The following is a 23759-nucleotide window of genomic DNA, read 5'->3' as shown; positions in this document are numbered from 1 at the left end:
TAGCCTTCCTCCCATCAGCAAATTGTACCCATCCTGCCTGGCACCAAATTCAAGGGGGGATGAAATAGACTGCTTGCCCCCCCTCCCCAATTCAGGAGGGTAATTTCCCAGCCTCCATTTATGTGTGCCTGGATTCCTGCCCCCGTCACTTCCCTGAATTAAGGGGGAAATCTTGGCCCTCCCTGCAGCTTCCCTTTCCCTCCCAAATTTCTAAGCTCTCCAGTTGAGGAATAGCAATTATTAACCCCAAAGCTAGAACTTGGTAATGACACAACCCACAGGTCTCCTTCAGTTTGAAACCCAAGCTGGGGGTTCTTGAACACATGAAGCTGCCTTATACTGAATCAGACCCTCAGTCCATCCAAGTCAGTATTGTCTACTCAGACCGGCAGCGGCTCTCGAGGGTCTCAGGCAGAGAAAGGTCTTTCAGATCACCTCTTGCCTAGTCTGTTTAACTGGAGATGCTGGGGATTGAACCTGGGACCTTCTGCATGCCAAGCAGTTGCTCTACCACTGAGCCATAGCCCATCCCCACCTGTATTTTAACCTCTCAACCTGGCCACCCCCACCTTCCTTCACAACTCTCCTCCACCCAGTTCTTAGGAGCACAAAATCCAGTCTTTTTTGCCCTCCTTAGATGGCCAAACTGAGCCCCCCTCTTCCACCTGCTCCAAAGACACTCACCTGGCTTTTGGGATCTTGGAGCTCTCTGGTGCCGGCTGGCAGAGACGTCCCTGGCATCAAAGAGGCAGCCAGGAGGAGACAGCAGAGCTGGGGAGACCTCATGCTTACGGAGAGGGGCTCCACCTGGAAAGTGGGAGCCAGGAAGACCCAAAGACCTGCTTTATATGGCGTCAGCAGAGGCAACAAAGCGGCAAAACAGCCAATGGAACAGCAGAGAGGCGAATTGGTGTGTGTGTGTGTGGGGGGGGGAGCCAGTGGGAGAAGCAAGTTGGGTTTCCATGCAGAAAGCATCTTTAGTGACCACAAGTTTACCCAACACAGGGAGGGGGCATCTTGGACAGCAGGAGGCAGAGGCATTTGAGAACACTGCCACTGATTTGCTGTGCACCCGAGGGCAAGCATCTCTTGCTTCTCTACCACAGAAGAGCCGGATTCGAGTCCAGGAGCCCCTTGAGATCAACAAGGTTTTCAGGGTATGAGCTTTCGAGAGCTCATACCCTGAAAACCTTGTTGATCTCAAAAGGCTCCAGGACTCGAATCTGGCTCTTCTACCACAGACCAACATGCCTACCCTCTGAAATTATCTACCATAGGTATCACAGTGGTCTTCCTTTCAGGGTCGTTTTGCAAGTAAAAATCTCCCCCCCCCAAATTTGCAAATTTCAAGCCCTATATAAAAGTGGGGCACCTTTGCAATAAGTACCTGAGTTTCTCCAGATCCCTGCCCAAAAGGTGTGTGATCTGTCATACCTCAGCAGGACAGGCACTAGATTTGGGGACAGAAACTGAGGAAAAGGAGGAAGGACCCCAAAATACCTACACACACCCTGATCCACGCACAGGCAGACTGGAATCCTGAGGCTGCAAGAAAAAGATCTCGCTCCTTTCCGTCAAGAGTTCACTCTGATCTTCAGGAGATTCCTCGGGCACGCTCTTCTTGGGAAGCGGGCAGACAAAATACAATGGGAGCCTTGCGCGGCACACACCGGGATCAAATGAAGCCGCCTTCTACTGAATCCCTCGTCCATCAAGGTCAGTCTTGTCAGCTCAAACTGGCAGCGGGTCTCCAGGGTCTCAGGCAGAGGGAGGTCTTTCACATCACCTACTACCAGATTCTTTTTGAACTGGAGATGCCAGGGTTGGGCCTGTGACTTCCTGCAGGCCAGACACCAAGCCACGGTCCCTCCCGGGACGGCAAGCCAGAGGCAGGCCAAGATGGACCTTGCATGGTATTGCTCAACCCTCCCCTATCCATATCAGCCTGTTTCAAAGAAGTGCTGAAGTAGATACCCCAAGAGCACGTGCTGTGTCAGGACCACTGAGCAGAGAGAAATTAACGGAGCCTTGGCCAGTGCTGATATTTTGCGGCGTCTTGTTGGATTTTCTGGCTCGCTGTCTTTGGTGAACTGATTTTGTTAGCAGCCTTAAGCTTTGTGGAAAGGCAGGATAGGAATGTTTTAAAGAAATGCACTTAAGGCGAGCAGGCCTGCTCGTTCAAGAAGGGGAACCACACGGCAGGAGCAAGGCCAACCTCTGCAAGAATCGCAGTGGGTACGGTGGAGGGTGGGGGTGGCGCTGGCCCATGAACCTTCCCTTCTTCTCCCTGACCAACCACACCGTCATGAGTCAACCCCCGTTTCCAATTCAAATCCAGCCTTGCAAATAACATCACCCCAGCTGAAAGCTTTTCAAGAAGTTCCCTTAGCTTGCTAGCTTGAGTGTAGCTAAGGAGCCAGTCTTTTGGAGATGCAGGAAACATGATGAAAAAACTGCCTAGTTTTACAAAAACTGCCTCTTCTGATTTGCTGGAAGCCACTAAGAAGCCAATCGCCACTGGCCGTCTGGGGCACCAACAGGCAGACGAGCTTGGCGCAAGTTTGTGGTTCTGCCTTTTAGGGTTGCCAGGTCTGGGTTGGGAAATTCCTGGAGACTGCGGTGGTGGGGCCCGGTAGGGTGTATGGGGGGGGGGGGAAGCTCAGCTTGGTATAATGCCATAGAGCTTGGGTTGCCACTGTGGGCACTGGCAGGGGATGAGGGGGGGTAGGGTTGCCAGATCCAGGTTGGGAAACTCCTGGAGATTTGAGGATGGAACCCAGGGAGGACAGAGACTTCAGTGGGGTCCAAGACCACAGAGCCCACCCTCGAAAGCATCCATTTTCTCCAGGGGAATGGATCTGGCGGTGAGCTGTAATTCTGGGAGGGAGAGGGAGGGATCTGTTACAATTCCGGGAGATCTCCAGGCCCCACCTAAAGGTTTTTGTTTATCTCATTTATACCTCACCTTCTCCCCAGTGGGGACTCAAAACTGCATACATTATTTCCTCGCCTCCGTTTTATCCTCACAGCAACCCTGTAAGGTAGGTTAGGCTGAATGTCACCCAGGTCACCCAGCAAGCTTCCATGGCAGAGGATGGCAGCCCGGCATTACTTGGGTGTAGGCCTCAGTCACCAGCGTATCGACCACAGACTGGCGCTGTATGAATTGTGCAGGGGGGAGGCGAAAGTGGCAGCATCTAAAGCCCCTCACCATATTTAACCTGCTCCATTTGACAGCTTCCTCCCCCCCGGAACCCACGAACATAGCCACCAGTAGCAGTAAAGCACAAAACAAACATTAAAAGCTGCAAAATCTTTAATTAAATTCTGATGCGGAACACGCATTTCCCTTCTCCACCATGGTAAGAAATCAGAGGTAGGAGAGAGAAGTGTACAAGAAACCGCAGTAACTCGAACGTTAGAGGACTTTTAAAACCACCTCCAGGAGTTTGTGCTCCCAAGTTGCTCTCTGGGGGCGGGGGGAGAAAGAGGGGCTGATTGGTATTATCGGTGGACGAATTGGTGGGAAGCAGGAAGGAGAAAATAGCACACGACCCCCAACCCCCAGCTAAGACCAGCTTATGGGTTCTGGGACCCTGGGGCAGGCTTAAGAGTCAATGCACCTTATGCAGAAGGCAGATGGGGGGAGAAGGGGGAGGAAGAAATTCATCTTCGGCTCCTCTGAGGAAGGAGCAGAGGCAAGATTCAGGGGAGCGGAAACGGCATCTCCTGTCCTGCCGAGTGGGGGTTTAGGGGCCACTTCTGGAGAAACCCTGAGCCTCCCCCCCCCCAAGCCCTAGTGAGAATGGGGGGGTCAGGAGGAGGAGCCGAACACAAGAGCAGACGAGGCCGAAGGAAGGAGATAGCTGCCTGTACGTCCGTCAGCAATCGGTGGTGATCTTAGAGGAGAGCTCTTGGATCCGTTGTGCGCTGCAGCTCTTGCACAGAATGTGGCCGTCCAGCGGGTAGCAGCCCCGGCCCTCCCCCTCCGAGGAGAGAAGCAACCCACACTCCTGGGGAAAGGAAGAAAGGATGGAAGACTGTGATATCTCTGTGCTGATTTTCTAACCTTATGGTACTAGCACAGGTGTGCTTTATTTCTGTGGTTTGCTAACCTCCAGGTGGTGGCTGGACACCTCCCGCTATTATAACTGATCTCAGGTGACAGATCAGTTCTCCCACGAGAAAATGGCTGCTCTGGAAGATGGACTCTACGGCATCACATCCCTGCCAAGATCCCTCCCCTCCCCAAACCCCACCCTCCTCAGACTCCACCCCTAAAATCTCCAGGTATTTCCCAACCCGGAGCTGGCAACCCTATGTGGGAACGAGCTCTTACTCGTGAGCCAAGAGTGCCACCAAGAAGAAGAAGAGTTGGTTTTTATATGCCGACTTTCTCTACCACTTAAGGAAGAATCAAACCAGCTTATAATCACCTTCCCTTCCCCTCCCCACAACAGACACCCTGTGAGGGAGGTGGGGCTGAGAGAGCTCTAACAGAGCTATAACTTGCCCAAGGTCATCCAGCTCATGTGGAGGAGTGGGGAAACCAATCCAGTTCACCAGATTAGCATCCACCGCTCAATGTGGAGGAGCGGGAAACCAAACCCTCCAGATCAGAGTCTTCCACTCCAAACCACCGCTCTTAACCACTGGCTCTCTCGAACAGCCAAATCCTCACCGGCCCTCACCTCGCACTTGTAGCAGCCAATGTGAAAACTGCGGTCCAGAGCGACGATCCTCACCGTCTCCTCTTGCCCCGGCTCTGGCATGATGGCGTTTCCACACACCGAACACCGGGGAGCAAATTTCCTAGGAGGCGAGCAAGAAGGAGGAGTCAGCAGCAGCTGGCATACAAAAGAACGTCTTCTGCCAAGCTGGAAGGCAGCCTCTGCCAGAGAAGGGGGCCATGGCAGGAACTGCCAGGGTCCCGTGGGCCAGTCCAGCCAGCCAGGTTGCCTGCTGTGTCTTCGACACCTCCTTGCCCCTCCAGCCCCAGAGGTTAGAAGAAGAGTTGGTTTTTATATGCCAACTTTCTCTACCACTTAAGGAAGAATCAAACCAGCTTATAATCACCTTCCCTTCCCCTCCCCACAACAGACAACCTGTGAGGTAGGTGGGGCTGAGAGATCTCTAAGAGAACTGTGACTAGCCCAAGGTCACCCAGCTGGCTTCATGTGGAGGAGTGGGGAAATCAACCCGGTTCACCAGATTAGCATCCGCTGCTCCAAACCACCGCTCTTAACAACTACACCACGCTGGCTCACAAGATGGCGGAAAGTCGGTTACCGGTGGAAATCTTCAATGCAGTGGATCTGGCTGGTGGCGTCGACCGTGAAGGGGACCCCGTCCAAGCAGCGGTGGCAGACGACGCAGGTGAAGCACTGCGGGTGGTAGGCCTTGCCCATGGCGCGCAGGATCCGGTCCATGATGGGCTTGGAGCACATGGAACATTTCTCCAGGGTCACCTGGCGGGATGAGAAGAAGTGGGCCCTTCCCCCATCACTGAAGGACCACCAAATCCCCTACTAAAGCAGAGGGCCCCCCGGGCTGAGCACAAGAGCAGGACATCAAAGCCAGCCCCCATCTCCAAGACACAGCAGGAGGTAGGTTCATGCTCGGGGCCTGCCAAATTTGCCAACTCGGCCACAAATAAAAATAAACTGGAGCGAGGAGAAGAAGACTTGGTGTTTATCTGCCAACTTTCTCTACCACTTAAGGGAGAATCAAACCGCGTACAATCATCTTCCCTTCCCCTCCCCACAACAGACACCCTGGGAGGTAGGTGGGGCTGAGAGAGCTGTGAGTAGCCCAAGGTCACCCAGCTGGTCTTATGTGGAGGAGTGGGGAAACCAACCCAGTTCTCCAGATTAGAGTCTGGCGTTCATGTGGAGGAGTGGGGAATCAAATCCGGTTCTCCAGGTTTTCAGGATCTCTGAGCCTGAAAGAAGCGCCAAAGCTGGTATTTCGACCGGGGTGAGCGCCCGCTCAGCAATGGGATCGGCACAAGTGGATTTCACATGCTCCGGGATCTGACCCATCTCAATGTTTCTGGGCTGGTAAGAAGTTGCCGAGTCCAGTGGACCCAACAGCCTTTTCCTATAGTTTGTGGCACAGCTCACTCGAGTTGTCTGGGGATATATCTGCAGGAACATCGTCATGCCTGAATTCTGCTCACCGCAAGATCCAAACTGCAGGATCTGAGTTGTGGATGCAGAGCAGGGGGGAGTGCCATGCCTCCCTCCCGTTATTCCAACCCAGAGGTCACCATAGTGAAAAAAATCCCATCCTTTGCTCAGGTTACCAGGATGGTCTTTTCCCAGCCCCGCAGTTCTGCAGGTCGAACACTAGAGAGCCCCCAAATCCCAGCTATTTCCCCACCCCAGCAGAGACACCCAACGGGGTGGGGGCAGGTTTCCCTCTCTGCCCCCCCTCCCCCTGCACCCCCACTGGTTATTGCCACTCACAATATAGCAGGATTCACAATAGGAGCGCCGGTCGATGGCATAGAAAGGCTGCCCCCGAAGTCGACAGTGGCAGGTGGAGCAGGTGAAGCATTCCACGTGGAAGACCTGGTCCATGGCCACGCAGCCCGTCCCGTCCCCGACCACGTTCTCGCCACACCGGGCACATCGGCCTGAGCAAAAGGGAGACAAAAGCCAACATGGAGATCTAGGGTTGGGGAGGCCAGGAACCGGAGTGACTGCGGGAGGCCGTCTCTTAAATCTCCTGCCAATGTTCATAGCATACTTTCAGCATTGCACACCATCTTGTTGCAATGCTTACAACAGCCCTTCGAGGCATGCCAGCTTTATAATCCCTGTATCACATATGGGGGGCTGAGATTGTGGCAGAGATGAGCTTTGAACCTGGAGACCTCCAAGATGACGTCGTGTTAATCAGGGTCACTGCCGTGCTGCCACCAGGATTGCCAACCTCCAGGTGGGGCCTGGAGACTTGCCGGAATTACAACTGGTCTCCAGATGACAGAGATCAGTTCCCCGGTGCCTTTGGTGGGTAGTCTGTATGGCATCATACCCCCTGAGATCTCTTCCCTCCCCAAGCTCCACCCCCTAATCGCCAGAAATTTCCCAACCCCGAGCTGGCCACCCTGGCTGCCCCATGGCCCTTGGGAGATGTTCTGCCTCCAAACTTGCAGCCTTCCCTGGAGGACAGGGGGCGGCTCTCCCTCCGTCCCCACTCCCAAATCTCCCATTAGGGATCCTCACCGAAATATTCACCGGACGGAGGGTTGTTCATGTCATAAACAAGTTTTTTTGTCAGCCGATCGAGCTCTTCTTCCGGGCGGCTTGGGGGAGCCTGCATGGGGGGGGGGGAGGAGAAAGGAAGCAAAAAACCCTCAGTACAGGGAGGCACCGAAGGAACGGCCTCGGTTGCTGCCGAGTCAGCAATGAGTTGTTTCAGTACCCCTTTTTACCCAAGGCTGTGGGCTCAAGCCAGGCGGAGGTGACGTAATTAAGGACAGGGTCCCTGAGCATATGCCAAGTGCCATTTCCCTCACTGGTCGGCAAGCACAGCCCCACGTACATGTAGGCACAGAGCTTCCTGAGCAGGGGGCCTCCCTCCCAGAGAGGGCTGATTGGAGCATTTACACGCAAGCCTTCCGCAAACACATTCTGGCCACTGAGAAAATGCAACGGCCACAACAGACAACACCATAAAATCGCGACCACTCTTTTCGCCCTTTGAGGGAAGACTCTCTGGGACCCTCTTATGGGGACTGGGACAGGGTAGGTGAGGGTGAACTCCTGCACCCAGAAAGCTCCACATCCAGAGGAACAGAATCATACAGTTGGAAGGGACCACCAGGGTCATCTAGTCCAACCCCCTGCACAATGCAGGAAATTCACAACTCCCTCCCTCCACCCACACACACACCCAGTGCCCAGAAGATGGCCAAGGTGACCTCCCTCTCATGAACTGCCTAAGGTCACAGAATCAGCATTGCTGACAGATGGCCATTTAGCCTCTGCTTAAAAACCTCCAGGGAAGGAGAGCTCCCCACCTCCCAAGGAAGCCACTGAGGAACCGCTCTGTTATAAAGTTCTTCCAAATGTCTAGACGGAAACTCTTTTGATTCAACCTCTGAAGTCAACATCTGAATCCCAGGGCCAGGAGGCAACATCAGAGGAAGGCCTCGGCCTCTGTACCCTGTTGTTGGGGCAGGTATCTTTGCATTCCTTATTCCCTGTTGTTTTGCCCTTGTTGAAGACCGCTGCTCACATATTATTCCACTGTCACTAATATAATGATATCCGTTCCCAATATATCACGCCAAATTTAATAAATTCCCCAGGAAGATCAGAGCAATCCTACACTTCCTTCCTCCTTTCAGACGTCGCTAAAGAAATTACTCATAACATGACCAACTTTTATATAAGGGTATGCGCAATATGACAATCAGATGGCTAAGTCTTGAAATAATGGAAACACCCCCCCCCCAATTGTAAAACATGTGCGAAAAATTTGGCCTGTTGGATTATAATAGCTCATATAATTCTTTTTTGGTGGTTTTGATATTATATCTGGCAGTTTCTGTTGCTTTTCTTAATATTTTTCAAGCTGATCTTGTATCAAAATAAACTGAACTGTTGTTGGCCCTCCAGAGGAACTGGTCGGCCCCTGTGTGAGACAGGATGCTGGACTAGATGGACCCTCACTGGCCTGATCCAGCAGGGCTCTTCTGATGTTCGTAACCTCTGCCCCACAATTTTTTGGCCATAATTCTCTACCCTTTCCAAGACAGCCCAGGAATTCACATCTCCCTAGGGTAGTCAGCCACCTGGCAGGACCTGGAGATCTCCTGGAATTATAACAGATCTTCAGACGAAGGAGATCAGTTCCCCTGAAGAAAATGGCTGCTTTGGAGGTTGAACTCTATGGCATTATATCCTGCTGAGGTCCCTCCCCTCCCCAAACCCTACCCTCTCCAGGCTCCACCTCCAAAATCTCCAGGAATTCCACAACCAACATAGCTTCTGTAAGGGTAGGTCCTGTCTCACTAACCTATTAGTTTTTTGAAAGCGTCAATAAGCATGTGGACAGGAATGAGCCTGTGGATATTGTGTATTTGGATTTCCAAAAAGCTTTTGACAACGTCCCCCACCAAAGACTGCTAAGCAAACCTCATAGTCACAGGATAAGAGGACAAGTCCTCTTATGGATTGTGATCTGGCTGAAAAATAGGAAGCAGAGAGTAGGAATCAATGGTCAGTTCTCACAATGGTGGGATGTGAGCAGTGGGGTGCCTCAGGGATCTGTGATGGGACCGGTGCTTTTCAACCTGTTCATCAATGACCTGGAGTTGGGGTTAAACAGTGAAGTAGCCAAGTTTGCAGAAGACACCAAATTATTTAGGGTGGTTAAAACAAAATCGGACTGTGAAGAGCTCCAGAAGGATCTCTACATACTGGAAGAATGGGCATTAAAATGCCAAATGATATTCAATGTGAGCAGGTGTAAAGTGATGCATATTGGGACAAAAAATCCCAACTTCACATATACACCGATGGGATCTGTGCTGGCAGCGACAAACCAAGAAAGGGATCTTGGGATGGTAGTGGATAGTTCAATGAAGATGTCAACCCAGTGTGCGGCTGCTGTAAAAAAGGCAAATTCCATGCTGGCCATAATTAGACGAGGAATAGAGAATAAAACTGCTGATATCATACTGCCCTTGTACAAATCTATGGTGAGACCACACTTGGAATACTGTGTACAGTTCTGGTCAACACACCTAAAAAAGGATGTTACAGAGCTTGAGAAGGTGCAGAAAAGAGCAACCAAAATGATTAGGGGACTAGAGCAACTGTCCTATGGGGAGCGGTTAAGACGCTTAGGGCTGTTTAGCTTGGAAAGAAGGCGGCTAAGGAGAGACATGATAGAGGTCTATAAAATTATGCATGGTTTGGAGAGAGTGGACAGGGAGACGTTTTTCTCCCTCTCCCATAATACTAGATCACAGGGTCATCTGCTAAAGCTGGAGGGTGAGAGATTCAAAACAGATAAAAGGAAGTATTTTTTCACACAATGCATAATTAAATTGTGGAACTCCCTGCCCCAGGATGTGGACGGCTTTAAGAGGGGAGTAGACATATTGATGGAGGAAAGGGGTATTCATGGCTATTAGTTAGAATGGATACTAGTCATGCTGCATACATGTTCTCTCCAGGATCAGAGGAGCATGCCTATTATTTTGGGTGTGGTGGAACACAGGCAGGATGGTGCTGCTGCAGTCGTCTTGTTTGTGGGCTTCCCAGAGGCACCTGGTTGGCCACTGTGTGAACAGACTGCTGGACTTGATGGGCCTGGGTCTGATCCAGCAGGGCCTTTCTTATTGTTCTTATGTTAACTGGACTTGGCAACCTGCTGGTGCAATCTTTCCCTTGCTATTCTTACCTGGTGCTGGTATCTCAGCCCTCCGCAGCTGGCTGGCATTTGTGACGCGACCGCAGCCTCTTCCTTCCCCGCTTTGACCAGTCCAGACGGGTACTGGCCTCCTGGCAAGCCCAGCTTGGCTGGCCCTCCAGCGCTGGGGCAGAACTCTCCCTCGCCCACCCTCTTGCCATAAGACGGCGGCTCCGGGTACCAGGGATCTGCGTCGTGGGGTCGGGTCCTGAGCCCTGGCTCCGAGGCGTATTGAGGGGGTGGCTTGGCCCTGTAGCCAGCCTGTGGGGATGGAGGGCCGTATGCCTGCTCTGCCCTCCGCCGGGGTTGGTTGTAGCCCGGGACTGGCTGCGCCACCTTCACTTGAATGTTGAAATGGGGGCCAGCAGGGGTAGAGGCCGTGGTGTAGGACGCCGGCATCGGTTGAGGGTACGGCTTGGGTACTGCCGGTGCCCGGTGGTAACCTGCTCCGTAGGAGTCACCAGGGACAGGAGTGCCGTATTGGGAGGGCAGCCCCGAGGTGGCTGGATAGGCTGGCACTTGTGACGGCTGCCCTCCATATGGCACGCTCCTGGCGTAGGAGTCGGCGGCGAAGGCAGCGGGTTTGGCAGGATGGAAGGCACCGGGGGGTCCTGGCTTGTAGGCACCGGTAGGCTTGGAGGCACCAGGATGCAGCAGGGTGGGCGGGTATGGAGAAGAATCCACGTTCTGGAAGAAGACAGGAAATTCGAGTCAGGAGTGGATGGAACTGGGGAAGGGGGGAATCACAAGGGCACACTCCACCCCCGCCTAGCTACCCTACCTGCCTCTCGGCCCGGCGGTGTCCACCATTCTCCATATCTGCCAACATGTTGGTGAGAGAGTCTATCTGGACATCGATGCTGGAGGAGCAAGCCGGCCGATGGTCCAAGGAGGGACCCTGAGGGTACAAAGAGGGGAGGGTGGCCTTTTTGATTGGCCCACAAAAGAGAGAGGGTGGAAGGGATCTCCCTGCCCCAGGATGTGGTGATGGCTGCCAACTTGGAAGGCTTGAAGAGGGGGTGGACATGGAGGAGAGGGCTATTCATGGCCACTAGACAAAATGGATGCTAGTCATGATGCATCCCTATTCTCTCCAGGATCAGAGGAGCATGCCTATTATTTTGGGTGCGGTGGAACACAGGCAGGATGGTGCTGCTGCAGTTGTCTTGTTCGGGGGCTTCCTAGAGGCCCCTGGTTGGCCACTATGTGGACAGACTGTTGGACTTGATGGCTCTGGCTCTGGTCCAGCAGGGCCTTTCTTATGTTCTTATGTTTTCACCAGCCCCACAAAATGGCGGCCGTCTCCCTGCCACACCCTGCCTCTTCCCTGCACACCTTTTATCCCTACAACAGCAGCTCACCAGGCAGAAGTTCAACAGGGGTGGCTTCTCACACCCCATCACCTGCATGGGGTGCTGTTGCAAAAGGGGTAGGAATCCCGCTGGGGCGGGGTGGCAGGGAAGCAGAAAGGTAAACCTCAAGGGGATTTTGTTAGGGATGCAAAGTTTGTTTGAGCAGGAGCCCCCTTGAATAGGGTTGAGGGAACCAGAAGTTCACATGGGAGGGGAAGGAAGAGGCTCCAAACCCTGCTTAACCAAATGCTTAACAGTCCAGGGGTGGCACCGCTCTGTTTGAAGGGGCTTCTTCCCCTTACTGGGCCACTCCTCCTCAACCCCACCCAACTTACCTGCCCGTGAGAGCCCGGAGGAGAGACGCTGCCCCAAGAACCCCCCGATCCTCGCTCATCTTTGGCTGGGTAATGATACTCAGCTGTGGCATCCTGAGGAAGGGAAGGGGGCCCTGGCATGAGAAAGAGGGAGGGAAACAGGTCAGCGTTTTAGGGATCGTCTCCCCCAGAATCCCAGCCTGCGGCAGGCAGACAGAGGCCACAGTGGCCTCCGTCCCTTCGGCAAACCCCCTGCTGGGTTCTCTCCAGCAGCGCAAGGAGGACTGTTGCAGGAGAATGAAGAGAGACTGACAAGGAAGCAGGAATTGAAGACTAGGCAAAAAAATTACAATAAGAATTGTTCAACAGTGGAATCGGCTACCTAGGGAGGTGGTGAGCTCCCCCTCTCTGGCAGACTTTAAACAGAGGCTGGACAAACACTTGTCAGGGATGCTCTAGGCTGATCCTGCATTGAGCAGGGGGTTGGACTAGATGGCCTGTATGGCCCCTTGGAACTCTATGATTCTATGACAATGAGTGGTTGACTTGTGGAACTCACTGACACAAGAAGAGGGTGATGGGCAGGGGCTTAGACAGTCTTTAAAGGCAGCAGGACAATTTTATGGAGGGTAGGGCTATCTGCTGGCCCCAAGAGCAGAGCGGGACCCTCCAGGTTCCCAGACAGAACGCCTCCAATGGCCATGTGCTGGGAAGCTGACTACAGGCAAGAACCATGTCCAGAAGGCCTTGTTCCTTTGCTTCCCCTCTGCCAGCTGACTAGGAGACAGGATACTGGACGATTGGTCTGATCCAGCATGGCTCTTCGGACGTCATTATGGCCCCCAGCAGCTGAACTACTGGATTCCCAGGTCATTTCAGGTAGGCCACGGCTGTTCTTCAGGTTTCCGCAACCTCGTTATGCCAGTTTTGCGAAAGGGGGACTCAACATGCAGCCTCCCATTCAGTTGCCTGAGGAGGCTGCCACCCACCTTTCCTGGACCCCCAAAATCCTGGATAAAACTTATCTTCCCTTCTCCTCATCCTGCACCCCCACAACCCTGTCTGCGGGCGCTCTGTTTCCCAATGGATAGCCATGCAGCAATCATAAATTTACTTCTGGCAACCAGCAGGACAAAAAATTGCTAGTCTCTCTGCCCCCCAAAGAGTCTGGTGGTTCCTAGAGGCCATCAGCAGCCCAAGGAGGCAGAGACCTCTAGCAGAGGTGGTTTACCAGTGACTTCCTCTGCATAGCAACCCTGGTATTCCTCGGTGGTCTCCCAACCAACTACTAACCAGGGCTGATCCTGCTTAGCCTCTGAGATTGGGCTATACCATGCTGCCTTCTCTCCCCATTGGGGTATAATGCCATATAATTTGTCCTTCAAAGCAGCCGTTTTCTCCAGGGGAACTTTGCCGGGGAGAGCAGGGTAGAAAGTTGAAATAACAACAACAACAACAAACCCGGAGAATCCAGTTTGATTCCTCACCCCTCCACATGCGCGGCAGACACTAATCTGGTGAACCGGGTTGGTTTCCCCACTCCTACGCATGAAGCCAGTTGGGTGACCTTGGGCTAGTCACACTCTGTCAGCCCCACCTACCTCACAGGGTGTCTGTTGTGGGGAGTGGGAGGGAAGGTGATTGTAAGCCGGTCTGAGTCTTCCTTAAGTGGTAGAGAAAGTCAGCACATGAAAACCAACTCTTCTTCTAACAACTGATCTCTGTAGTCTGGAGATCAGTTGTAATTCCAGGACACCACCCAGAGGTTGGCAGCCTTATCAGGGTCTCTTACCCAAGAGGTACCCCACCTTTGAGGCCCCACTGTGGCCAGAAGACACTGTCAGCCACGTCTTTATTTAATCCTTCCCAAAAACACTGCTTATGCCACTACCGAGCACAAAATCCAGTGGCAGTGAGTTCCAGGGAAGCCGCAAGGCCTGTTGCCTCCTGCTGGTCTTCACCCCACTGCCTGTTGTGGATGGGTGGCAGGGAAATGCCTGGCTTCATCCCAACAAAGCCAATTATCATTCGTCCCCCCCACCCACCCACACACACCCCTCTTCTTACAGGCCTCTTTTCCTGCCTCATTTCCCCCCCTCCCCAGCCTGTCCTGTGATCTCTTCTCTAAGCCCCTGCTCATGTGCTAAAGATACCCGCAGTTACACAACTCGCTGGATTGCCTGTCGGGGCCTGCCGTGGACCGAGGCCAAGAGCTCGTGTCTGCAGACGTTTCTCACCAGGATATTTCGGCTAAGAGCCGGCCCAGCCCAGCCGACACAGACGGGCCTTCAGTTATACAGCCTTGGGCCGATCGGGCTCTCTCCGTCCTCTTCCGCAATGATGACAGGGGAATAGTAACAATGAACAGACAGGCTCACTCACTAAGCTGGCACAGAAAGGGGTAGGAAAAGAGCCTGGGCAGGGTTGCCAGCTCCAGGTTGGGAAAACCCTGGAGATTTGGGCTGGAGCCTCAACAGGCTATAACGTCATAGAGTTCACCCTCCAAAGTAGCCATTTTATCCAAGGGAACTCATCTCTGTCAGTTGTAATTCTGGAAGAACTCCAGGCCCCACCTGGAGGCTGGCAACCCTATTTGACAGTAGGGTTATCAACTCTGGGTTGGGAAATTCCTGGAGATTTTGGGGTGGAGCCTGGGAAGGGGGCGGGTGGGGAGCGAAGAGACCCCATCAGGGTACAACTGTAATGCCGAGAAGGAGAGTTGGCTTTTATATGCCGACTTTCTGTACCACTTAAGGGAGACTCAAACCAGCTTACAATCACCTTACCTTCCCCTCCCCGCAACAGACACCCTGTGAGGTAGGTGGGGCTGAGATAGCTCTAAGAGAGCTGCGACTAGCCCAAGGTCACCCAGCTGGCTTCATGTGGAGGAGTGGGGAAACCAACCCAGTCCACCAGATTAGCCTCCGCCACTCGTGTGGAGGAGCGGGGAATCAAACCTGGTTCTCCAGATCCAGAGTCCACTGCTCCCACCGCTCTTAACCACTACACCACCCTGGCTCTCCAAGTGGGGCCTGGGAGATCTCCAGGCCCCACCTGGAGGTGGGCAACCCTATTTGGCACCCTCTGAACAGAGGTTTCTGGTTCTACTCCCTTCCCAAAACACGCAGCATCGGAGCTTTTAAAACTGAGCAGCAGCTCTGGCGACTGCCGCATGCTCTTAATTCTTCCGCTCGGCTCAGTTCCCAGCAGACCCGTTACCTGCCGCAGGGGGTGGGTACCGAGGGGCCGTCCCTGTCGCACTCATGGTCCCGTTGGCCTCCTGAGATCCGTACATGGGCTTGGGGGCAGTAGGAGCAGTAGCAAAACTCTTCTGGGGCCTGCAGGCCACTGGCGCGGAAACCAAGATGCCCGGAGACCCCGAAACACCCACCTGCTTTGGGGGAAGCCAGGTGGGCCCGGACATCATGAGAGCGGCTAGAAAAAAATTAAAAGGGAGAGCAAATTCAGGTCTCGTGAGCCAGAAACAGGAAGGATTCCGGGAGCCAGGACTCCTGGGTCCTATTTATACTAAGAAGGAAAGGAAGGAGGCCCCCACAAACTGAAGAGCCTTCCCCTTATTTATTTGAAAACATTTCTTAGCTGCCTTTCTACCTTACAGGAACTCAAGGCAGCTTACAATATAAACACAATAAAAACACAATACAACCACTAATTTAAAATCAACCATTCAAAACTGCGGGTAGGCAGTGAATGGAAAGTTAGCTGACTACCTGCCCCGAACACATGCATTAGTTGACTGTCCACTATGGCTTTATAAACCCTCCTTCATTCAAATGGTTGGGGAAATCCAGGTTTTTTGCTTCTCAAAAGCTCTTAAGGGGTGAAAAAATTCTAATGGTAACTTTATATTGTATATTATATTCAAAGAGTGTATATTACATTCAAAGAGTGGAAGAAACCCATGTCACACAATTTCAGTTTTCAGAGCTATACATAATGGCCTAATGTATCAACAGGTAGCTGTAAGTTCTACACTTAGCTGCTGTGTTTAAAAAAACATACATTGTGTTAGGATGAGAATCACCCAAAAGCAAAAACCAACAGCAAATTCAGTGGGTTCTCAGGCAAAACACCTGACGGGTGCGAGAGGGGGAATGCAAACCCCTAACAAAAACCCAGCTTTAAAAAACCCCCACCCCCAAGGCAATAGAAACAACCAAAGATCCATACTATCAACCGCAAAGTTCTTCAAAGCAGCATTAGAAAAAAGCTAAGAGGGAAACTCCGTTAACAAAAACAGCAGAGGAATAAAAGATCCAATACATTTAAAAAGCCGAACAGGGTTGAACAATAAACAGAAAAGGCCCCAAAATTAGTTAAGCTACGTGACAATAGATAATTAACACAAAATTTAAGAAAACCCAAGCAAGCACCAAACCAAGAAAGAAACATTCAGTAGAAAACCAGAGACAAATACACACACATATGAGCCTATATGAAGGGGCTTTCCACTGTATCAGACCATTGGTCGATCACAGTCAGTATTGTCCGCTTAGACGGTCATCTCCAGGGTCTCAGGCAGAGAAAGGTCTTTTCCCTCGCCTGCTGCCTGGTCCTTTTAACTGGAGATGCCAGAGGTTGAATTGGGGACCTTCTGCATGCCAAGCAGAGGCCCTTCCACTGAGTCACCGCCCCTCCCCAGTCATCCTGTTTCGGCTGCCCCAGCACTCACAGGCTGAGCCCCCGGGGAAGCTATGGTGTCCACACGGAAGAAGAAGAGCTGGTTTTTATATGCCGACTTTCTCTGTCACTTAAGGGAGACTCAAACCGGCTCACAGTCACCTTCCCTTCCCCACAACAGGCACCCTGTGAGGTGGGTGGGGCTGAGAGAGCTGCGACTAGCCCAACATCACCCAGCTGGCTTCATGTGGAGTGGGGAGTCAAACCCGGTTCTCCAGATTAGAGTCCACCGCTCCAAACTACCGCGCTTAACCACCACACCACGCTGGCTCGGAATCCCTTTGCTCCTGTCCCAGGCAGCCCTGACAGGGAATCATTCAGGGGGACAAAAGGAGTCCCCGAGCGAGCGACGGGCCCAGGCCACGGCTCAGAGCCCCCCCCGGCCGCCCCCCCACTCGCTCCTGTAAGGAACCCAGGGGTCCGAGCCAAGCCCACCACACCCCCGCCAGTGCCAGCCCTCCAGTCCCACGAGTGGCCCAAAAGGGCCGGAGCCCGACGCGCGGGGGGGGGGCTTCCACCCCCCTCCAGCCCTCCCCAGACGGGTCCTGCGCAGAGGGGAGCGGGACTTGCCCGGGGCGGGGGTCTCCCCCCCCCTTGCAGGGGCCGGAGTGGGGCGCTGCCCCCAGGGCTCACCAAATCCCCGCAGCCGCCCGGCTGGCCCCGCTTGCGCCTCCGCCTCCCCGCAGCGCCGCCGGTTCGAGCCCAGCTGGGGGACGGGGCGCGCCGCAGCTCCGCGGCGAACTTCCCTCGGCCCCCTCCGGGAAAAAAGAAACTTTGTTTAATGGACCCCCCCCGGGTGACGTCACCGCATTCCAGAGCGTCACGTGGGCCATGGGAATTCCTGCCACTTCCGGTGGAAGGAGGGGGAGAATGAATGGGGAGGGGGTGGCCGGTGGGGGGGGAGGGAAGCCGTCCCTCCGGCCCCTCCCCCCGCCCGGACAGAAGCCAGCCTAGTGGTCGGAGTTGCCTGAGTTGGGGGCGCAGGACTCCTGGGTCCCTTGGGAGCGGCTGGGGTGGCAGAGGGGGGCTGGCAGAGCAGAGGGCATGGGTGCCCGCCAAGCAAGCCGAGCTCTGCCCGGGAGGCTGCCAGGAGAAGGTTGCCAGGGCAGTGGGCCGGAGTGCTTGGAGCCAGAGGGGGCGGGGAGGCGGCCCCCGGACGCCAGGGTCCCTTCTCCCCCTCCCCGACTCGCGGGGCAGGCAAAGGGCGTCGGAGGGCCCGGGGTGAGCCGCCCTTCGCCTGGCCTTCCTGCCCGCGCACGCTGGCTGGGAACCTCTCCTGGGGTCTGCCTCTGCCGGGGTCTCCTTTGCGGAGCCCATCCTGCCGGGCCCTGCCCCGAGGGGCGTCCGTCATGCCCTCCTTTTCCTTTCGACCTCGCCCTTCTCCCCCACCGGTACCCAAAGCGGCTCACGCCTTTCTCCTCTCCTCGGGTTTATCCTCACAACAACCCTGTGAGGTAGGTGAGGCTGCCTGACTGGCCCACAGCCCCCTGGTGAGCTTCCAGGGCACTAGTGGGGATTTGAACCCCCCAGCCCCTTGCCCCCTGCAAGAACAAAGACCTCACCCACCTCGATGCCGAAGGTCACCTGCGGAACACAAAACGGATCCGAAAGAAGGGAGCGCTCATAGAATCATAGAGTTGGAAGGGACCACCAGGGTCCTCTATCCAACCCCCTGCACAATGCAGGAAATTCACAACTACCTCCCCCCACAACACCCCCAGTGAACCCTACACCATGCCCAGAAGGTGGCCAAGGTGCCCTCCCTCTCTCATCACCTGCCTAAGGTCATAGAATCACCCTTGCTGACAGATGGCCATCCAGCCCCTGCTTAAAAACCTCCAGGGAAGGAGCCCTCACCACCTCCAGAGGAAGCCTCGTTACACTGAGGAACCACTCTTAACTGTTAGAAAATTCTTCCTAAAGTCTAGACAGGAACTCTTGATTTAATTTCATGCCGTTGGTTCTGGTCCTGAGCATACGCAAAGTGCCTTTCCCCTCCCCACTGCATAACCAAGCTAGTTGCCAGGGGGCGGTGGACCAGGCAGGAGGTGGTGTGTGTGAGCTGACTACATGAATGCCCCCCTCCGTGCGCCATGTAGAAAAGAGCGTGTGGCCTGGATCCCTGGCATTCGCCCAGCCTTATCAGCCTCTCGGGGTTCCTTATCAATCCTGGCAAGAGCCCAGCAAGTTGAGCAGCTGCTTCAAAACCCAAACAGGCCAACAATGCGGTTGTCGCTCGAACTGCTGCTTCTGAAATGAGCCAGGGGGAGGAGGGTGATGTGCCCCGGAGCCCCCGTTGAGGGGCAGAGCACCCGCCTGAGTACCAGCTCAGCCCCTGGTGTCTCTTGCTGGTAGCAGGTCTGGAGAAGACACCCGGCTGGAACCCCTGGAGGACAGGCCAGTGGGCTGGGAGTGGTCCTGGCACCGGGTAAACACAGGTTCAGAGCCCTACTCAGCCAGCCCTGCGCCAGTAACTCTTCTCACAGCCTAGCCTACCTTGCAGGGCTGTTGTGAGGATACCATACCATGGGGGAAGGGAGAAATGTATGCACACCATCCTTGGAAGAAAGGCAGCACCTGAATGCATTGTGTTGATTGGAGTGGGGGGGGGCAGGGATGATCTCTGGGGTATTGGCAAAACGGAAGAGGGGGCACCCATTTAGGGGAGGGGCTGGGCTCAGTGGTAGAGCATCCGTTTGGCATGCAGAAGGTCCCAGGTTCAATCCCCGGCATCTCCAGTTCAAAAAAAGGATCAGGCAGTAGGTGATGTGAAAGACCGCTGCCTGAGTGCTGCTGCCAGTCAGAGCAGACAATGCAGACATTGATTGGCTGCTGCCAATCTGAGTAGACAAGACTGACCTTGATGGACCCAGCTTCAGGTGTCCCCTGCCAGCCTGGCACAGCCATGACTGACTGCCTTTGGGATCGGGCTCTTGCCCTTCCCATCCCTATCTGTGGCTGGCCAAGCCCCACCAGGGTCTATTTTAAGAGCTCCCGCCCCACTGGCCAAGACGGGAAGCTGAAATCTAAATATAATGCACGCTCGGACTTGACAAAGAAACAGACACGCGGCCATTTCAGTTCCCCCCAGCCTAGGTGTCACTGGCTCACAGTCCCCAACCTTTCCTCTGTGCCCCCTGGGATCCCGATCCGACTTTCTCCACCTTCACACACACACACACAACCCTGAAGAAAAAACACAGTCCAACCTGATGAATCTCCCCACTGGGCTTGGAACTGGTGGCTGATTTCATGGGGGGGGGGGATTTCATAGGGTTGCCAAGTATAGGCTGAGAAATTCCTGGAGATTTGGGAGAGGGGAATACTTGGGGAGGACAGAGGAGGGGCCTCAATGGGGTATAATGTCATGGAATCCACCCTCCAAAGCTGTCATTTTTTCAGAATCGCCAGGAGGTGTGCTCGGCCACGTCAGGACTTTGGCTTGGCGATGCAAATATTTAGACACCATCTTTTCTTTGTGACTCAAGGCGGCTTACAAATTAAAATTAAAAACCATACAGCCTTTATCATAAAAGCCCAGGTAAAAGGTAAAGGTAGTCCCCTCCCCTGTGCAAGTACTGGGTCATTACTGACCCATGGGGTGACGTCACATCCGACGTTTACTAGGCAGACTATGTTTACGGGGTGGTTTGCCATCCCCAGTCTTCTTCCCTTTACCCCCAGCAAGCTGGGTACTCATTTTACCAACCTCGGAAGGACGGAAGGCTGAGTCAACCTTGAGCCAGCTGCCTGAAACGGACTTCTGTCAGGATCGAACTCAGGTTGTGAGCAGAGCTTTTGGCTGCAGTACTGCAGCTTACCTCTCTGTGCCACGGGGCTCTTTTCAAAAACCTCCCACAAATGCCTGAAGCCTAGTAGATGAAACAGCCTTGCCATCCCCCCCCCCCAAAAAAATCAGCGCCTTGGGGAGATCAGTCAAAGCATGACTCTGGCAGATGCCAGGCGAGCGACCTTCAGCGGCCAGCAGGGGGCAGCTTTGAGACTGTAGTAGGGCAATGCTGGACTAGGAGAACACATGAAGCTTCCTTCTACTGAATCAGACCCGCTGTCCATCAAAGTCAGTATTGTCTACTCAGACCGGCAGCGGCTCTCCAGGGTCTCAGGCAGGGGTCTTTCACATCACCCACTTGCCTAGCCCCTTTAACTGGAGATACCGGGGATTGAACCTGGGACCTTCTGCATGCTAAGCAGATGCTCTACCACTGAGCTGCAGCCCCTCTCCATGGAGACCGGTGGTCTTGTCCAGCAGAGCCCTTCTGATGTTTGTAGGTCTGCTCTGCAAACACCCTTCTTTCCTTTGGAGCTTCCGGGCCTGGGAACTGTCCAGGTTCTAGAACCAGGGCCAAGTCGCAGTGCCCTCCCCCCCCCGCCCCCGTGGCCTCCGTCCCCCTCCTCCTGAGGAGTGTGTGAATTTCTGATGAAACTGCTCAAGGGATGAACGAGCCTTTGGCACATGCTCAGAGACACTCTGCCTTCACGATGACTTCATGTTTTCCAGGCCTAAGTCCTGGTGTTCAAAATCGGTTCCGGGGACGGAGCTGAACCCGCCTCCCACGTTTCTGCCTCAGTGCCAGAGGACAGGGAAGGCTGGGGGGGGGGAGGAAATGGCCTCATGCAAGCAGGTGTTTCCTTGCCACCCCACACACCGTGTCTGCCGAAGAAGTAACAATGTAAGGAAGTTGCAGAGAAAACAATGTAAACCAAGGCTTGGTCTTCTTGAGCAGGGTGAAGGAGTGGCGGTGAGTGTGTTTGAAGGGGAATCCCTGGGGTCTTTGTCAGCTGTGGCAAAGAAAGGGGACCTGCTCGAGAGAGCACCCTGAGGGGTCCAGCCCCATATCTGGTATGGGGCGAGGGGAGAAGGCCCGATGCTAGAGAGGATTGGGGGGGGCAGTCTTCCTGAGTGGCCGGGCCATCCTTTTCCTGAGAGGTCTATAAATACCCACCCGGGCCACCCTCTTTCCCTGTCCATCTGGGCCAAACTTACAGGGGAAGGAAGGAGGAAAGCCACATCATTTCCTTTCCGGTTTCCACCAATGTTATAAAGGAACCTCCCAAGCTGGGATCTTGCTGAGGCTGGTTCTCAGAGCGTCGGGACTCCAGGAGGGTCAGGGGGGTCCAGCTGGATCTCTGCCCCCCTGCCCACCACCTACACCTGCTGGCAGGAACCAGTTCACTCTACGACAGTCCCTGCAGGCCAGGGGTGAGTGTCTGGGGGCCAGGTGCCTAGGGGGTGAATATTTCTGCAGGGGGGAGTCTGGTCTTGAATGGGCTCTCGGGGAGTGGGTTGGGAAATGGGGTTGTGGCTCAGTGGAAGAGCATCTGCTTGGCGTGCAGAAGGTCCCAGGTTCAATCCCAAGCATCTCCAGTTGAAGGGTTGCACAATAGGTGATGTGAAAGACCTCCACCTCATACCCTGGAGAGCTGCTGCCAGCCTGAGTAGGCAATACTGATTTTGATGGACCAAGGTTCTGTTTGGGGAGGGGCTGTGGATCAGCGGTAGAGCATCTGTTTGGCGTGCAGGGATTCAATCCCTGGCATCTCCAGTTAAAAGGACCAGGCAGTAGGTGATGGGAAAGACCTTTCTCTGCCTGAGACCCTGGAAAGCCGCTGCCAGTCAGAGTAGCCAGTACTGACTTTGATGGACAGATGGTCTGATTCAGAAAGAGGCAGCTTTGTGTGTGTTTGTGTGTGGGGAAATATCGTGAGGAGGGGCTGTGGCTCAGTGGCAAAGGATCTCATTGGCATGCTAGAAGGTCCCAGGTTCAATCCTCGGCAACTCCAGTTATCAGGACCAGTCAGTAGGTGATGTGAAAGACCTCCGCCTGAGACCCCACATCCACTGCCGGTCCTGATCTTAATGGACCAAAAGTCTGTTTCAGTATGAGGCAGTTTCCTGGTTTCAATTGTTTCGAGAAGTCAAACTGTGGGTTTTTTTTTTTGGGGGGGGAGCCTAGTTGGCATCCCTTATTCATGCGCCACCAATATATTCCTAATCCTTTCCCATGACAATTTCAGATTAACCCATGCTAAAATGGTGTTTTAAATTCTCTCAAAGCCAGTCTAACCAGTAAGGTCTGCCTGATGTTTTGTTTTAGGTTCTGGAATGTGTTTTTTTATTTTATTAAATTGTGTCTTTTTGAGGGCTGCCGTTTGCTGTGTTTCTAAATGTGGGTTTCGTTTTGGAGTTTGTAAACTGCCTTACAAACTGATTGTAAACTTATTTTTAAATAGAAGGGCAAGGTATTCATATTCTAATACATAAAACCAAAGGATACCCAGGCTCGTGTCCTAGCTAGTCTCTGCAGAATCCCACACCCCAAGGAGGGTGGAACATCTAGACTTCTAGATGTAGCCGGCAGTCTGCCCTATTCTTTCCCAAAGCAGCACGTGTCGATAGTCTTCTTTAGCGGGTGCTCAGAGAGCCGGAGAGGATGTAGCAAAACAGCTGGGGGTGGGTTTTTAATTCTGGGGAGGGGGCAGTGTTCAGTAGCAGTGCCGGGGCTGCTGCCTCCCAGGAATTGAACACATGAAGCTGCCTTCTACTGACTCAGACCCCTGGTCCATCAAAGGCAGTCTTGTCTACTCAGACCGGCAGCGGCCCTCCAGGGTCTCAGGCAGGGGTCTTTTACATCTCCTTCTTGCCTAGTCCCTTTAACTGGAGATGCTGGGGGTTGAACCTGGGACCTTCTGCATGCCAAGCAGATGCTCAACCACTGAGCAATGACCCATCCCCATGAAGCTGCCTTTCCCATCACCTCCTTGCCTGGTCCCTTGAACTGGAGATGCCACTGGGGATTGAACCTGGGACCTTCTGCATGCCCAGCAGGTGCTCCGCCACTGAGCCGCAGCCCCTCCCCTGGGGACTTTGATGAGCTGGGGGGGGGAGGCGAGCGGAGGGCAAGCCCCTGCCCCGCCTGACGCGCCCCTCCTCTCGGCAGGCGGC

At 54.0% G+C, this 23759-nt stretch overlaps 1 protein-coding gene across 1 annotated transcript; it reads right to left on the bottom strand.

Moving 5' to 3' along the window:
* Window positions 1–3881: 3881 nt before the first annotated feature.
* Window positions 3882–15526, bottom strand: TRIP6 (thyroid hormone receptor interactor 6). Its single transcript, XM_056863939.1, has 9 exons — window positions 15314–15526; window positions 12116–12228; window positions 11210–11326; window positions 10420–11115; window positions 7230–7320; window positions 6468–6637; window positions 5290–5468; window positions 4692–4812; window positions 3882–4013 (listed from the first exon to the last, which is right to left on the bottom strand). Exons 1-9 carry the CDS (start codon window positions 15519–15521, stop codon window positions 3882–3884), a joined length of 1827 nt encoding a protein of 608 aa, XP_056719917.1. The 5' UTR covers window positions 15522–15526.
* Window positions 15527–23759: the final 8233 nt, after the last annotated feature.

This window comes from Euleptes europaea, chromosome 18 (assembly GCF_029931775.1).
Source record: "Euleptes europaea isolate rEulEur1 chromosome 18, rEulEur1.hap1, whole genome shotgun sequence".
In the NCBI taxonomy this organism is placed as follows: Eukaryota; Metazoa; Chordata; class Lepidosauria; order Squamata; family Sphaerodactylidae; genus Euleptes; species Euleptes europaea.
This window is presented reverse-complemented; position numbering and strand designations above follow the sequence as displayed.

Bases quoted from the DNA above. Each gene is read 5' to 3' on its own strand.
- TRIP6 (XM_056863939.1), bottom strand. From the start codon at position 15,521: ATGATGTCCGGGCCCACCTGGCTTCCCCCAAAGCAGGTGGGTGTTTCG. The intron at 6,638-7,229 runs GTGAGGATCCCT...CCTTTTGCTCAG, and splicing joins TCCGTCCGGTGAATATTTCG to GCCGATGTGCCCGGTGTGGC. The intron at 4,014-4,691 runs GTGAGGGCCGGT...TCCTTTCCCCAG, and splicing joins TTGGCTGCTACAAGTGCGAG to GAGTGTGGGTTGCTTCTCTC.